Source organism: Nelumbo lutea, chromosome 1, assembly GCF_056320005.1.
Source record: "Nelumbo lutea isolate HS-2025 chromosome 1, American lotus-T2T, whole genome shotgun sequence".
Classification (NCBI taxonomy): Eukaryota; Viridiplantae; Streptophyta; class Magnoliopsida; order Proteales; family Nelumbonaceae; genus Nelumbo; species Nelumbo lutea.
This window is the reverse complement of record NC_142684.1, coordinates 157,300,941-157,317,296: the sequence shown is the minus strand read 5'-3', so window position 1 is coordinate 157,317,296 and position 16,356 is coordinate 157,300,941. Positions and strand designations below refer to the sequence as shown.

At 40.9% G+C, this 16,356-nt stretch overlaps 1 protein-coding gene across 10 annotated transcripts in view; it reads left to right on the top strand.

The window, feature by feature from the left end:
* The window catches only part of LOC148878611 (putative triglyceride lipase), a 198,070-nt gene that overhangs the window by 98,818 nt on the left and 82,896 nt on the right, over positions 1 to 16,356 (top strand). For all 10 annotated transcript variants that reach the window (XM_088957316.1, XM_088957290.1, XM_088957305.1 and 7 more), the window contains one exon: positions 13,427 to 13,552. In XM_088957316.1, the coding sequence (XP_088813442.1) occupies positions 13,427 to 13,552 (126 nt within the window). The remainder of the gene's footprint in view (positions 1 to 13,426; positions 13,553 to 16,356) is intronic.

Below are 16,356 nucleotides of genomic sequence, written 5' to 3'. Positions count from 1 at the left end.
GAATGTCTCTCATGCTCTCAATCTCCTCAGAAGTCTTGGGAGACATCTTCTTGGAGAGAGTGATTCCGTGCCTGAAAGGAACGTTTCCTTTCTTGGAGTTCTCCATGCTGTACCTCTTGACAAATTTGTCAATATAAGCAGCCTGGGATAATCCAATTATCCGCTTCGATCTATCTATATAGAGTCGAAGACCCAGTATGTATGAAGCTTCTCCAAGATCTTTCATGGAGAACTGCTGTGATAGCCATACCTTGACCGAAGTCAACATTCCTACATCATTCCCAATGAGTAGGATATCGTCCACGTACAACACCAAAAAGGTGATCTTATCCCCACTGGACTTCCTGTAAACACAGGGCTCATCCGGATTCTGCTCAAAGTCAAACGTTTTGACTGCAGAATCAAAACGGATGTTCCAACTCCTAGAAGCCTGCTTAAGTCCATATATGGATCTATTAAGTTTACATACCATATGTTCCTGACCAGCAGCAATGAAGCCTTGCGGCTGCTGCATGTAGATATCTTCACTAAGATCTCCATTCAGGAACGCGGTTTTGACATCCATTTGCCAAATCTCATAGTCATGGTACGCTGCTACAGCTAGCAGGATCCTAATGGATTTAAGCATGGCCACGGGCGAAAAGGTTTCCTTATAGTCGATGCCTTCTTTCTGAGTATACCCTTTCGCCACCAAGCGAGCTTTAAAGGTCTCAATCCTGCCATCGGGGCCCTTCTTCCTCTTGTAGATCCATTTGCAACCAATTGCTTTTACCCCGGGGGGCGGATCCACTAGAGTCCAGACTCCATTGGTCTCCATTGAGTCCATTTCAGCTCTCATGGCCTCCACCCACTTCTGGGAGTCTATGTCTAACATAGCTTCCGCGTAAGTCACGGGATCCTCTTCACTAGTCAAGGTTTCCACCAGGTAACTATCCTGGTCATAACCATATCGGACTGGTGGCTTGGATACCCGGGTGGTTCTTCTAGGTTGGTCATTACCTGGAATTTGTGGGACATCTCCCACTGCTCCTGAGCTTTCCTCATCAAGAACTATTTCCTGACGATGGGTGTCCAGGATGTAATCGGATTCTAAGAACTGGGCATTTCGACTGCAGAACACTTTCTGCTCACTCGGGTCATAGAATAGATAACCCACCGAATCCTTTGGGTAGCCTATAAACAGGCAACGACTGGTTTTAGATTCCAACTTGTCCGCACTTGTTCTTTTAACGTGTGCAGGACAACCCCAAATCTTCAAGTGTCTTACACTTGGCTTCCTTCCGGTCCAAAGTTCATATGGAGTTTTAGGAACTGATTTGGTTGGAACCCGATTTAGCACGTAAATAGCAGTCTCTAATGCGCATCCCCAAAAGGATGTGGGTAATTGTGAGCGTACGAGAAGTGACCGGACCATGTCTAACAAGGTCCTATTCCTCCTCTCTGAAACACCATTGAGTTGAGGTGTAGCAGGAGGAGCTAATTGTGACACTATCCCATTGGCCTTTAAGTCGTCCCTGAATTCGTCAGCGAGATACTCGCCACCTCGATCTGATCGAAGGGCCTTAATTTCTCTCCCTAACTGTTTCTCGACTTCCTGTCTGAACTCTTTGAACTTTTCAAATGATTCAGACTTATGTCTCATTAGGTACACGTAACCATATCGTGAAAAATCATCTGTAAAGGTGAAGTACACGTGTTGATTCTGTGTCCTAACACTCGGGGGACCACATACATCAGTATGTATTAGGTCAAGTGTGCCTTTAGATCTTTCAGGCTTACCGTCAAATGGCCGCTTAGACATCTTACCTTGACGGCAAGGTTCACAAGTGGGAAGATTTTCTACAGTTAGAAAATCCAAAGGACCATCCTTTACCAACCTTGTGATTCGGTCAATACCGATATGGTCAAGTCGGTAATGCCAGAGGCACGTGGGACTTACTGTATCACGATTCCTTTTCTTGGGATTTTCGACCGACGTAGTTTCGGTTAAGTTAGTTTCCAGAGAAGGATGTAGAACATAGAGACCGTTCTCTTGTTCCCCGCATGCGATGAATTTATTATTCCGTTTAACAGTAATCACATTACTAAAATAAACAGTATATCCATCAGCACACAGTTTTGAAACAGAAATTAAATTTCTTCTCAAGTTCTGTACATAAAGACAATCTTTAAGTACAAGCATTCCTTCTTTAAAAACTAATTCTACGGTTCCTATTGCCGCTGCAGCAACACTTGCAGTTGTTCCCAAGAATAATGTCACTTCACCTTCACTCAACCTTCTGCTAACTTTGAACCCCTGCAGTGAGTTACACGCATGAGTTGAAGCCCCGGAGTCAACACACCAGGACACAGAAGTAACTAACAAGTTAGTTTCTATGACACAAGTTTCGATGTTACCTTTCTTAGATTCCAGGTAGGCAGGACAATTCCTCTTCCAGTGGCCGGTCTGCTTGCAGAAGTGACAGACATCAGATGCCTTGTTCTTCTTCTGCTTCTTAGGATTGGTAGCCTTCTTCTGAGGCTTCTTTGCCTTTCTCTTTTTCTTGCCCGATTTGTTAGCTTCAGCAAGCATAACCACAGGCTCATCCTTCTTGAGTAGATCCTCGGCTCTCTGCAACATATTGCTGAGTTCCTGGACGCTGACATTCAGCTTATTCATATTGTAGTTCATTGTGAACGCATTGAAGGAAGAGGGCAAAGAATTGAGGATGGCATCCACTTGCGTGCCAAGATCTAGCCCGGATCCAAGAGCTTCAAGTTCGTTAATGTAACCCATCATCCGAAGACAATGATCATGAACTTTCTGCCCTTTGGTCATCTGCGCGGTCATGAACAATTTCAGGACCTTCTGTCGAGTAGAACGGTTCTGCTCTTCATACATTGTTCTTAGACTGTTCAATATGTCCTTGGCTAGTTCGATCTGATCGAACTGCCTCTGTATTGAGTTGTCTAATGAGGCAACGACAAAGCAGCGGGCTAGGGAGTTCTTATCCTCCCACTCTTGGTAGTCCCTCCTACGGGCCTCAGAAGCCCTATCACCCGGACGTTCCGGTGCAGGATTTTTCACCACCTTGTCTAACTTTTCGGAAGTTAGGACCAGCATAAGATTTCTGTACCAGTCGGCATAGTTTGGGCCCTTTAGCTTGTTATCGTCTAGAAGCTTTGCAAATTGACCGTTTGCCATTTTCTGATAAAATAGCAAAATCATTAGTCCACAACCTTAGTTTGATTCATGTTACCTACATAGATATGGCTTTTAATCTATGTTCCATTCCCATTTGTTCATCTCTGAGATTTCCCTCCTTTCTCAGTGACGGAGACGACGAAATGTCTCTGGAAATGTGGGAAATCACATGGGGTGCGTGAAGCCAACTGTTTCAGCTGCATAACCTCACCACCTTTCTGTGACGGATCATATCCACTCATCAATTGAGTTTCCCTTTGGCCTCTGTCAGACAAGGTTCAGAGCCGTTTTCAGGTAAACCTTTCTGTCCAGTGAGTGCTTACCCATCATATTCAGGTTACGCCAAGGTACCGTGAGAGAGTTCCCATTTTCTGGTGAAGCCCCTCCCACATCGGTCTATGACGCCCCTATCATCTTATGAAACACTCTAATAGATCCAACAGCAAATGGATAGCCCAATTTTATGGTGCGTTTCCTCATTACTGAAGGACCCATCATTGTGCTAATGACGGAAGGCCTTTAGAGAGTCCATCATATGGGTCTCCCTATCACATGCATTCATATTTGCTGGAGGGAACAAAATTACACCCTAGTTTTAATTTAGGTCAAACCAGAGTGGCTCCCACTGACTTTCATAAAGTCAGATTTCTGGTGGGCCTTAATCGGCTAGGGGTTCCGTACGCATCCCTTTTCAGGGTTGTGGGGCCCACCAAACAAAGAGGGGTCATCCAATGACCTTGAAGGACACCATGGCAATGATGTGCATTCAGCCATGGTGTGCGCAAGAGCCACTAACGAGTCTTCATGGGCCAAGTACTTATGGCCCATGGTCGCAGCACATCAAACATCCAAACATCACATGTAAAGGAGGAATTGATCCAATCAATTAACTGCTGTAAAGCCCATTGAATAGCCCATTTAAAAACTAAGTCATTAACAATTAATGACTACTAGGTGTATGGGCTGAATCGCAGATAGCAGTTTGGCCCATACAGCTTATCTCACAGTAATGGGCCTTTTGCAGTTTTAACCCTTTAAAACTGGGCTTTACAGGTGGGCCGACTTAATTTTTGTAATTGAACATTAGATTTGGAACAACAAGTGTGAGAAATGCAGACTGAAAAACAGTCCCTATCGAATCCCAGATTCGGTCCAAACAGTTTTGGTCCAATCTAGTCCGAGAGGATCCAAAACTGATTTTCAATTCAAGAATTAATTCATGAAAGATCTGAAATTAATAATTTTGATTTCAAACAATCACAAATCAAACTATGGACTGTTCGCACCACCTGCAAAACAAAGGTTAATCACATGGGTTGCAGTTTCACAAACTGCAAATCGCAGAAAGCGATTTCTCCAACTGCAAATCTCCAGCGCCGCCTTCTTCTTCCTTCTTCTTTAATCAAGAAAAAATAACAGAAATCCTATTTCTATTAATTACATTCTTGATCAAATCCTATACATTCAGTCTAAAATAAAAAAAAATTATTTACAAACTGAATATAAATAAATAGAAAGAAAAAGGGTGCGCAGACTATCTGCGCCAAATCTGCACTGTGATCTCCAGGTTCGAACAGTCCATTAAATCAAAATAAATAAAGAACAATTCTAAATAAATTTTGAATTTAATAAAATTAATTTCAGATCAATCGCCCTTAACAAGAAACAGTTTCTTGAAATAAAAAAAACAATCTGCACAAATCCTGAAAGAACACCTTCTATCCATCTGCGCAGGGTCAGATCTGGTTTTCTTTTGGTTCAAGATTCGAACCTGTGGCTCTGATACCACTGAAAGAATGGTAGGATCCATCTAATGGACGCCATAAAGGTTGCGGAATGGGTGGGCGAATTTCAAAAATTTCCTACCTTCTCCCAACTGGGAATCATATTCCCTAAATTCAGAATACAATATTCAAGGATCCTACTTGAACCATAATCAAACCAGATCTGTACGAAAAGATAACTGGGAGGAATATACCTGATCCGGAGAAGCAGTATCTCCCAAAGTTGGTGTTCACGCCCAAAGAATGCTCCAAGATCCGTTCCTGCTGAAGATGACACAGCTGTGAATGGAACAGAACCAGCAGGGTGCGTCCTACACACTGGATCCTTCTCAAGAATCCTCTGGAAGTACTAAACACTGAATCTTTTTCAGTCTTTCTTGCAAGACTGATGTCAAGAACAGATTTCTTGACTTTCTTTTCTGCAAAGATCTAATCTTGCAATGGCAGATGGCGGCGGCAGGAGGAGATTTCCAAAACGAAAAAGGCTGAACTGCTTTTTCTGTTTTTCTGGAGAGTATGAATCAGATCTGATCTGAAATCGCAGGAGATATCCTATACCTCTTCAAGGTGGTTCGAAATCTCCTCCTTTCTTCTTGATTAAGAAACCTCCTTTTTAGGAGTTATCCCAATCCAAATCAGTATTTGGATAGGGGATAATCTTAATCCTTTTCTGCAGATAGAGTTAGATTACTCCTGATCTTATCAGGAGGTTACCAGATTCAAATCTAATTTGAATTTGGTCTCTAAGAGTGGATAAGGCTAAAGGCCCAATCCTTTTACTAACTTTAATCTCAAATTCGCCCCATGGATGGGTGATCATATCAGCCCACCTCGAAATGGGCTTTTGGCCCATTAAGTGTTCAGTGTCTAATTACTTTCCAATCTGCTGCCCAGTTGGGCTTCTTTGTATGGCGTGGGACCCAAGCATTGATCTACACACCAGCCACATGGGTTCGGCCCAGCCTCTAATACAAGGCCCAGCTGAATTCACTGAAAAACTCAATGAACCCCTTGAGTCCATCATATGGACCCTATGGGCCCAACACTTACATTAAGTGGTCCCTGGGCCAAGCCATCTTATAAAAACCCAGGGACTGTGGGCAGGTGCAAGATTAGCCCATCAGGTATTATCCTCAATGGTCTTACACTTAACCTCTCAGCCCTTAATGATCAAGCACTGCCCGACAAGAGAGGACCTCTCCCTCGGCTGCAAGGAACAGTGCCGCACTCTCCTCTCACATGGATCCTGGGAATTACAACCATTTGCAAACAATTCGAAACCGTACATATTTATATAAATATATCAATTTTGCAAAACAAAATTCCAACGATTGAAATCAACTGCCGGCAATTTGGTTTCCATCAGAGAGAGTGCATTCCCGATCATTACCCTTTGTCCGACAAAGTGGCTGATTCTGTCACTATGATCACCCACTCAGATGAATTTTCAAACTGCCCCAACATACCCAGGTTTTGATCCCCGCCAAGGATCTCACTGATTGGCATATCAAAGGCAGCCTGATCCAACACCTAGTGAAATGTCATAATCGAGTCTAGGGGTCAGGTGTAACTTTCCAGTTTTGCCCATCTATCTCCAAGGTCCAGGGCAATACTGGAAATCTGGTCCGGTTCAAGGATTCAAGTAATCCCATACTGCATATGCCTCGGGTCCTACTCTGATGGCTGAGATAGGCCATCCCAACACTTGGTGGCACACCAGTATCAGCCTTGGCAGGATAAATCTCCCCAGACTTATCCAACGGTTGTGAACATTTAAAACTAACATGAGTCTCTATAAATGTCCAGTTTTAGGGTTTTACACAGAATTAAACCAAACAACATGAATCAAACAAGCACTTTATTTATTTCCACTAAATAACAAAAGTACATCAAATCAGATTGAAGCTAAGGGCATACAAAACTGTCTAACATTGGAAAGTAATTAGACACTGAACACTTAATGGGCCAGAAGCCCATTTCGAGGTGGGCTGATATGATCACCCATCCTTGGGGCGAATCTGAGATTAATGTTAATAAAAGGATTGGGTCTTTAGCCTTATCCACTCTTGGAGACCAAATTCAAATTAGATTTGAATCTGGTAACCTCCTGATAAGATCAGGAGTAAGCTAACTTTATCTGCAAATAGGATTGAGATTATCCCCTATCCAAATACTGATTTGGATTGGGATAATTCTTTATTAGGAGGTTTCTTAATCAAGAAGAAAGGAGGAGAAACCCTAACAAAAAAAAAAGGGGAGAAATACAACAGATTTCGAACCAAGAAAAATCGCAATAAAGGTTCCTGCGAATTGAGATAAGATCTCATACTCCAGAAAAAGAAAGAAGAAGCAGTTCAGCTTTTTCGCCTTTGGAGTTCTCCTGTCGCCGCCATCTGTTTTTGCAAGATTAGATCTTTGCAGAAAAAGAAAGTCAAGAAATCTGTTCTTGACATCAGTCTTGCAAGTAAGACTGAAAAAGATTCAGTGTTTAGTACTTCCAGAGGATTTTTGTGAAGGATCCAGTGTGTAGGACGCACCCTGCTGGTTCTGTTCCATCCACAGCTGTGTCATCTTCAGCAGGAACGGATCTTGGAGCATTCTTTGGGCGTGAACACCAACTTTGGGAGATAGTGCTTCTCCGGATCAGGTATATTCCTCCCATTTGTCTTTTGGTACAGATCTGGTTTGGTTATGGTTCAAGTAGGATCCTTGAATATTGTATTCTAAATTTAGGGAATATGATTCCCAGTTGGAAGAAGGTAGGAAAATTTTTGAAATTCGCCCACCCATTCCGCAACCTTTATGGCGTCCATTAGATGGATCCTATCATTCTTTCAGTGTCCTGGCACACGACCCTCTCGAATTAAAGAACTTTGTGAGATCACTATGGAAATATTCCTTTGCATTGTCCGACTGGAAAATTTGAATTTCCGTATGGAACTGAGTGAACACCATGCGTTGGAAATCTTTCACAATTTGTGGCACTTCATCTCGAGATCGCATAGGATAAACCCAAATGTATCGAGAATAATCATCAATCAGCGTAACAAAATACTTATAGCCAGCCGCAGTAGTTAGGGTAACAGGGCCCCAAACATTAGAATAAACAGTATGAAAGGGAAATTCATATCTTTTATTTCTTAAAGGTAAAGAGCTTCTACAATGCTTATTCAACTGACAAGTTTGACACTGTAACTGACTTTCTGACAAGGACTCAGACAACTTTGGGAACATAACTTTTAACGACTCAAAAGAAAGATGACCTAAACGACTATGCCATATATAGGCCTGACTCTCACTCGACGAACTTGTGGACTCAATCGCCACTAGACCAGCATTATTCTCCAACACGTAGAGACCATCCACCATGCTTCCTCTACCAATCGTCTTCCCCGAAGTCAAATCCTGAAACACACATGAAGACGGAAAAAAGGTGACTGAGCAGTTCAAAGAGTGAGCAATACTACTGATGGACAACAAATTAATAGGTAATTTCGGAACATGCAGGACATTTGGAAGAGTTAGGCCAAGTGGGAGAGATATGGTGCCTCGGCCAGCTATGGTAGAAAAAGAACCATCAGCCAGTCTTACCTTATCTCTCCCAGAGAGAAGGTTATATGTCTGGAACAAATTTGTCTTACCGATCATGTGATTTGAGGTTCCGGAGTCAATAATCCAAGGTGAACAGTAGTATGAGATGACACATGGAAGGTTGTGGCATTACCTGATGTAAACGCAAATGAGGTAGGAGTAGGTCCAGAATCCACCTGGCGGAGAGTCCTACCATACAATTCCAAATGTTCACGGAAGGAATTGATAATATCTTCCTTAGGGTCAGAACCGGGATGTCTCTCCTGAGTTACGGAAGGACTAGTCTCTGTCGATGCCAGATTAGCTGAGTTATACCTTCTTTGATTCTGCTGGCCTAGTTTCTTGCCCTGATCTGGTGTTGACTTCTTGCCCAAATCCTGTGCCCATTTAGGTTTTCCATGGAGATCCCAGCATGTATCTTTAGTGTGTCGTGTCTTCTGGCAGTGAGTGCACCAAAGCTTGCTTTTATCTTCTGTTTTTTTCTGAGTGTCACCCCTTTTAAAACCACCTCCGACATTTGTATCTGAATTTCCCCGGACTGCTAGGGCAACTGACTCCCTTTCTACACCATTCATCACACTTCTTCTGCTTTCTTCTGACTGCACCAAGGCATACACCTCCTAAACTGATGGCAAGTCTTTACTACCCAAGATCTGTACCCTGATGGACTCATATGACTGATTCAGCCCTAGGAGAAAGGCAAACACGCGTTGCTGTGATACAAGTGACTTATAGGCTTTTGCATCTTCATCACACTTCCAATTCACGTTCTGATAGTGATCAAGTTCTTTCCATATTGATGTCAAATCAGAATAGTACATCGAGAGACTCCTCTCCCCCTGCTTGCAAGTAGAAGATTCAGCTTGTAGTTGATATATCTTGGCATAGTGTCTCTGTTCTGAATAAGTGGACTTCGCTTGTCCCCATATCTCACAAGCAGTTTCAGCCCACATAAAGGTCTTCCTTACTTGTGGCAGCATTGAAACCAAGAGCCAAGACATCACCATACTGTTCTCTTGGTCCCTCCTATCATGCTCAGCACTTCTATATTTCGGTTCCTTTACTCTCCCATTGATGTATCCTATTCGCCCCCTAGCAATGATGTAGAGTTTTATCCCCCTAGACCACTCAAGGTAATTCAGACCATCAAAGGGAATGACAGCCATGGGAAAGCTCATATCCATTCCCCCACTCACTCCATTGTGGCTTCCTGAGATTTCTGAAGTAGCAGAATTCTCAGTCGACATGGTCAAGCAGTTACTCAGTCCCACACACCGGATTTAGGACCCCTCCTTACTCCACAAGCAATGCTCCACTCAGTTCACACCCACACACTATGATTTACCAACCAGATTGCGCACAAACCGTACCAAATTCTGGACAAAACTGAGGTAATATTCGGCAGTTTCAGATCTGCCTATCAGAATTCTAGAATGGCTAACAGCCACTAATCAGCAGGAGAGATCCTTCTTGCTTATGGTCAACTCAAACCATTGAGAAGACAGGTCAGCATTGACCTACAGGTGTCTTAACACACCAACAGGATCACATGATCCAAGACAACTAGGGTTACACAGGTTCGATAGCATTCAGCCGCCCCAGATTCATAGGGTTTTCACTCGGCCCATGATCAAGGAGAGTAAAGAGGAGAAAATTAGAGGGAGAACTATACCAGTCGTAGCTATTCTGTAGTCCAGAATCAGATTTCCTTTCTGCTAGTCTGTTCGACCTATTCTTTGGTTGATCGATCTTCTCTTGACAGTAGGGTTGATTGGTCTGCTCTCTTTTAATCAGTATTCTTGCTCTGATACCATCTTGACAGTGTAGCCGGCCAGAGATAGGTGGAAGAGGAGAGAAGAGAAGAGAAGAGAAGAGAAGAGAGGAGAAAAGAGAGGGTTTGCAATGCAACAGTACTGGCGGCGCCAGTGTTTTTTTAATATATATAGGGTGACAGAAAATAACAAGGGAAAAGACCCTTGTGCCCCTGAGTACAATAACAGACATAACAGAAATAAAAAACGAAATAAAAAACACTTTAATTTGGACAAACAGGCCCTAACAACTGCAACTAAGTTATTCTAACATTATTCCAACAGAGGTCTTCCATAATAAGATCAATACCTGTGGCAACCTTCAAAGGAGGAAGCTTACTTGTGTATCTCTCCTTGTGTGTATTCCTGTGCAAAGAAAATGGTGTACTAATCTCTTCTAATTATGTGTCTGCTATAGTCTGCTATATGGGGATTCTTTTTGTTCTTTTCGGATGCAAGTGGTCTCCTCCCAGTGACTTTAGCAGCTTGTTTGGTTCTTCGTTCTTCTTCCAAACAAGAAATAGAGGCAAGATTATGTGGAGATGCATGAGAGCTGCGGTGAATTGGTGTGTTTAGGAGGAAAAAAAACGTAAGAATATTCAAAGATAAGGTGGGCATTGAAGATACCATTGAAAACATATCTATCAAGGTGGCACATTGGGTCAAGACCTTGGAAAAATTTAAGCCATTTACAACTGAAGATATCCTAAGAAATTGGAAGGAGGTAATGTCCTTGGCTAGAGGTGATGTGTTAGTTAGATGGAGCTCACCACCTAAAGCATTTATGAAGTATTAAGCAAGAGAAATCAAGGTAGAAGAAGGAGAAGAGAAGGGTAGAGAGTACAGAGAACTGAGAAGAGAGGAAAGTTTGAGGGGTTCAAAAGCAGAAATAAAAACATAAAATTACAAGAGTGCCCTTGTGGCACAAACTAATAGAATTACAACACAGAGGTTAACTTGGTTGGCTGCAGTCTTGAAAATCCAGGCCCTGCTGGAGTGGGGGGAATGTTTTGAAATTGGGAAGGAAACATATTAACTCTATACTCTGGGACAGTTTTAATTGGAAACTCAACTAGGGCTTTGCTACTTGGGTGGTATTAGAAGAATTAAGATGGGCAAGAGTGCTGACTTATGGAAATCTCATAATTGAAGGAGATTTGTGTTGTAGTTGGGTGGCTGAAGGAAAATAAGGAGGGTCCTTGAAAGTACAGGCATGCATTAAGGTAACCAGAGTTAACAGCCTTTGCTACTTGGGTACAACATTGCACTAATGGGTTGGCTGATAATTTGGTAAAAGAAGGGGAATTAAGAAATCAGATGCTCTTGGGGTGAGTATAATGAATTCAGAATAGGTGGTTAACCAAGGCTAGCAACCTTGAAGGGGATGTAGATAAACATTTTGTACTCTTCAATTTTTCATTTCAATAAAATTCAGAACTGTTGCACTCAAAAAAAAATCTTATGGTTGGGAACGAATCTCTTAAAAAGGTTTTGTAGGTATGTTTAAAATGAAAAACTAAGGGGGTGTTCTATGACATGGTTTTTTTTTGTTTTTTTTTTTTAATTTGTTTCTGAAACCGCCACATCAGTAAAAAAAAACAAAAAACATGTTCTTGAACTGTTTTTCTGTTTTGAGAAGCCGAAAGAAGATGATTTGTCTCAAAAAACAATTCATGTTTTTGAAACCATCAAAATAATGGTAAACAAAACAAATTTTTAATAAGATATTATATGATTTATGAAATGTGATTATTAACTATCCAGATGAAAACATGTTCTTTAAACCAGCAATTCAGAAAAATGTTTTGGGTTTCAGTTTTGGAAACAAAAACACATATGACCAAGAACATGTTTTCTGTGCTTATGTATTAAGACCGAACTGGTTGTTAAACCAGATGGTTTTGATTTGCTTTTGAAATGTGCAACAAGAAAAACAATTCACATTGACAAACACCCCCTAAAGGGGTAAAACTGATAAGAGGTGGTTTTTACCCAGTGTAGAGTGAGATGTTTCAGAGAGAGATTCTCTCTCTTTGGGCATATGTGGAATTCAAAGAAATTAATAAAAATAGAGAAGTTACATTTTTTTTTCAAAAAAATGGTAAGGAGTTGTTGTAATGGTTCAGACTAGTCCTGTTCTGAGAAAGAGAGAGAGAGAGAAGAAGAAGAAAAAGAAGAAGAAGAAGCTGTCGGACTAGAGAGATTAACCGTACTAGTTGACCATAATCTCTATTATAATATAATTAGAGTACAAGATCAAATATGCCCCTACTTAAGTATGGGACAAGTGAAATAAAAAAGTTAAAACAGAATTGCCACATCATCACATAACTTAAAACATAATGAAAAGACTAATCTACCCTTACTTGACCAACTCTAACAAGAGTGAAGAGTTTGTTTTACCTTTTTTTGGAAAAAAAGAGCGAGGAGTTTACTTGGGATATAGGAATGGGTGATTCAGGTTAAGTGATGTACTATAAATGAAGATAAAGTTTCTGGAATGCTGGAAGACTTCAGACTTGCAGGAGGATAACAAACTAGAAGAGAGAAAGTAGAGAGAAGAGAGAGAACTAGGGATTGCCATTGATATAAATGTGTATTCGAAAACATATTTTAAGGTTCTTATGGGTTGGCCAACTCTTTAATAGAATAGAATCAGAAAAATTATGGAATTGCCATTGGTAATTTTCAATCTGAAGATGATATATTAACTCCTTTTCTACTTATGACCATAAAAACTTAAGACATAATTCACTATAACTAGATCAACATAAATTCCTGGCCTGACCCCACTAACACTAAGAAAAATAACCACAGTAGCCCTATAATAGAAAAAATAAGAAATATTAAGAAAAACCCTATATTGATTCTACTTCCAAATGATGCACATATCAATTTATTATAGATGCATTATACATTTGAACTTTGAAGCAATTTACTATCGATTTATTATTATGATTCTGTGTAATTCGAATTTGAGTGCAATTATCTTCATGTCAGCCATTTATCTTCAGTCTGGTTTATCCTTACCAATCTCTTAGAACTGCTACTTGCAGAAAGTTAAAGATAGCTGGAGAATTGTCAATCATAGAGATATTATCCCAACAGTTCCTCGGCTTATGGGCTATTGCCACGTAGCTCAACCTATTTATTTTGCAGCTGGAGATTTAAAGGATGCTTTGGTGGGTAATTGGTTCTGAACTCTGTGTGTTATTGACTTTTTCCTCTAGTTGTCGAGCTTGCCCTCTATTTATTTATTGGCTACCAAATAATTGCTTTATCAAAAGAAAAATAAACTTTGAACAATAATACTAAGTAAAGAATACAAAAAATAAATATGTATTGAGAAAATACCCAAAAAGAAGAAAGTGTCTAGACAGTATTATCCACAAGATCAAGAAGGGAGCTCAAATTAAAAAGCAGCTATCAAAGTCTTCAAAATTTGGGATAATGGAGAACCATTGCTGAAATATGTGAGGCTCAGATAAGGTTTCCATGGCCTTTCCGCATTTTGTAATCCCTTTCAACATGTAAACCTAATAAGCAAGAAACTTTCTTTGTCCCAACTGCTGTTACAAGGATTGTATTTATCTACTAGTTGCTTCTGCTGTAAGGCTCCTTCCTTCCCAAACCTTCATAACCATTTCCTGAGAAGCTTCTAGTTCATTAGACTTGGAACAGCCAGCCTTTCAATACCCTCTATCCACCATGGTTTGACTACATGAAACTTCTTTTTATCCCCTTGTCCTGCTAGAAAAGATTTTTGTATTTCCTCTATTTTTCTCACATTGACATTGGAGCTGCTTCAATAACATGAAATAAGTAGGGAGATTTGACAAGGCACTTTTGATTAGTGTTATCTTTCCTTGCATGATAAATATCTTGTTTTCTCTTGACATGTATTAGACAATCTTCATGGATTTCCAAAATAAGCTCATAAAACTATCCTTATAATGAGATTTTTCTGTCTTTTCTTACAGTAGAAGATCAAGACTGTAATCAGTCTTGAATCCTAATAGGTTTTAGGTTTACAAAATAGAAGAAAAGTGAGAGAAAGAAGAGAGAATAGAAGAGAAACAGGAGAATACAAGTGGTTGAAAGGAGGAACAGATTATAACAGATCTGTCGCCGCCACTTTCTTATTATTTATAGGTTATGTTTAGTACACAATAGAAAGGACACATCTGCCCTTAGTACTTACATAATAAATAAAGTAAATAAAGCTGAAATAAATAACAACTGAATTAACAAACTGACTTATATTGACACTACTATAACTGAAACAAATAACTACACATGCTGTCCTACGAACACAGTGGGGACCACTGCAGTGGGGCCCACATCAGTGTTCTCTACACTCCCCCTCAAGTTGGGAGTAGATATCTATCATTCCTAACTTGGATAGGTCTGTCTCTAACTTCTTCCTTGGTACAGCCTTGGTGAGGATATCCGCGAGCTGCATATTAGATGTGATGTACGGAAGACACACTTCTTGTGATGTGACCCTTTTTCGCACAAAATGTTGATCAACTTTGATATGTTTAGTTCTGTCATGCTGCACTGGGTTGTGGGCTGCTGCCTGATTATCACAATACAACATTAAGGGCTTTTCATAGTCAATACCCAACTCTTCAAGTAGTGACCTCAGCCATTAGATTTCAGCTACTCCATTAGCCATTGACCTGTATTCCGCTTCAGCACTGGAGCGGGAAACAACACTCTGCTTCTTACTCCTCCAAGAAACAAGGTTACCTCCCACAAGGGCACAATATCCAGAGGTAGACCTTCTGTCATCAACACTCCCAGCCCAATCGGCATCTGTATAGACTTCCACCCTCATGTGATTATTGTTCTTGAGCAATATACCTCTACCCGGACATTTCTTCAAGTATGCTAATATTCTCTCTGTAGCAAGAAGATGAGAAGTTCTAGGGGAGTGCATGTACTGGCTAACAACACTAACTGCATAGTTGATATCCGGCCGAGTGAGGCAGAGATATAGGAGCTTTCCAACCAACCGTTGGAACATAGCTTTGTCTTCAAGAGGCTTCCCGCCCTCTGCACTAATCTTGTGATTTTGTTCGATGGGTGTGTCAGCCGGCTTAACCCCCAACTTTCCAGTTTCCGCCAACAGATCTAGAACATATTTTCTCTAAGATATAAAAATCCCCTGTTTGGATCTAGCAACCTTAATACCCAAAAAGTACCGTAGTGCACCAAGATCTTTCACCTCAAACTCTTGATGAAGAAGCTGTTTGAGGGACTCAATCTCATGATTGTCATTTCCTGTCACCACAATATCATCAACATATACTGCAAGTGTTAGACAGTTTTGTATGCCCTTAGCTTCAATCTGATTTGATGTACTTTTGTTATTTAGTGGAAATAAATAAAGTGCATGTTTGATTCATGTTGTTTGGTTTAATTCTGTGTAAAACCCTAAAACTGGACATTTATAGAGACTCGTGTTAGTTTTAAATGTTCACAGCCGTTGGATAAGTCTGGGGAGATTTATCCTGCCAAGGCTCATGCTGGTGTGCCACCAAGTGTTGGGATGGCCTGTCTCAGCCACCAGGGTAAGACCCGAGGCACATGCAGTATGGGATTACTTGAATCCTTGGACCGGACCAGATTTCCAGTATTGCCCTGGACCTTGGAGATAGATGGGCAAAACTGGAAAGTTACACCTGACCCCTAGACTCGATTATGACATTTCACTAGGTGTTGGATCAGGCTGCCTTTGATATGCCAATCAGTGAGATCCTTAGCGGGGATCAAAAACTGGGTATGTTGGGGCAGTTTGAAAATTCATCTGAGTGGGTGATCATAGTGACAGAATCAGCCACTTTGTCGGACAAAGGGTAATGATCGGGAATGCACTCTCTCTGATGGAAACCAAATTGCCGGCAGTTGATTTCAATCGTTGGAATTTTGTTTTGCAAAATTAATATATTTATATATATATGTACGGTTTCGAATTGTTTGC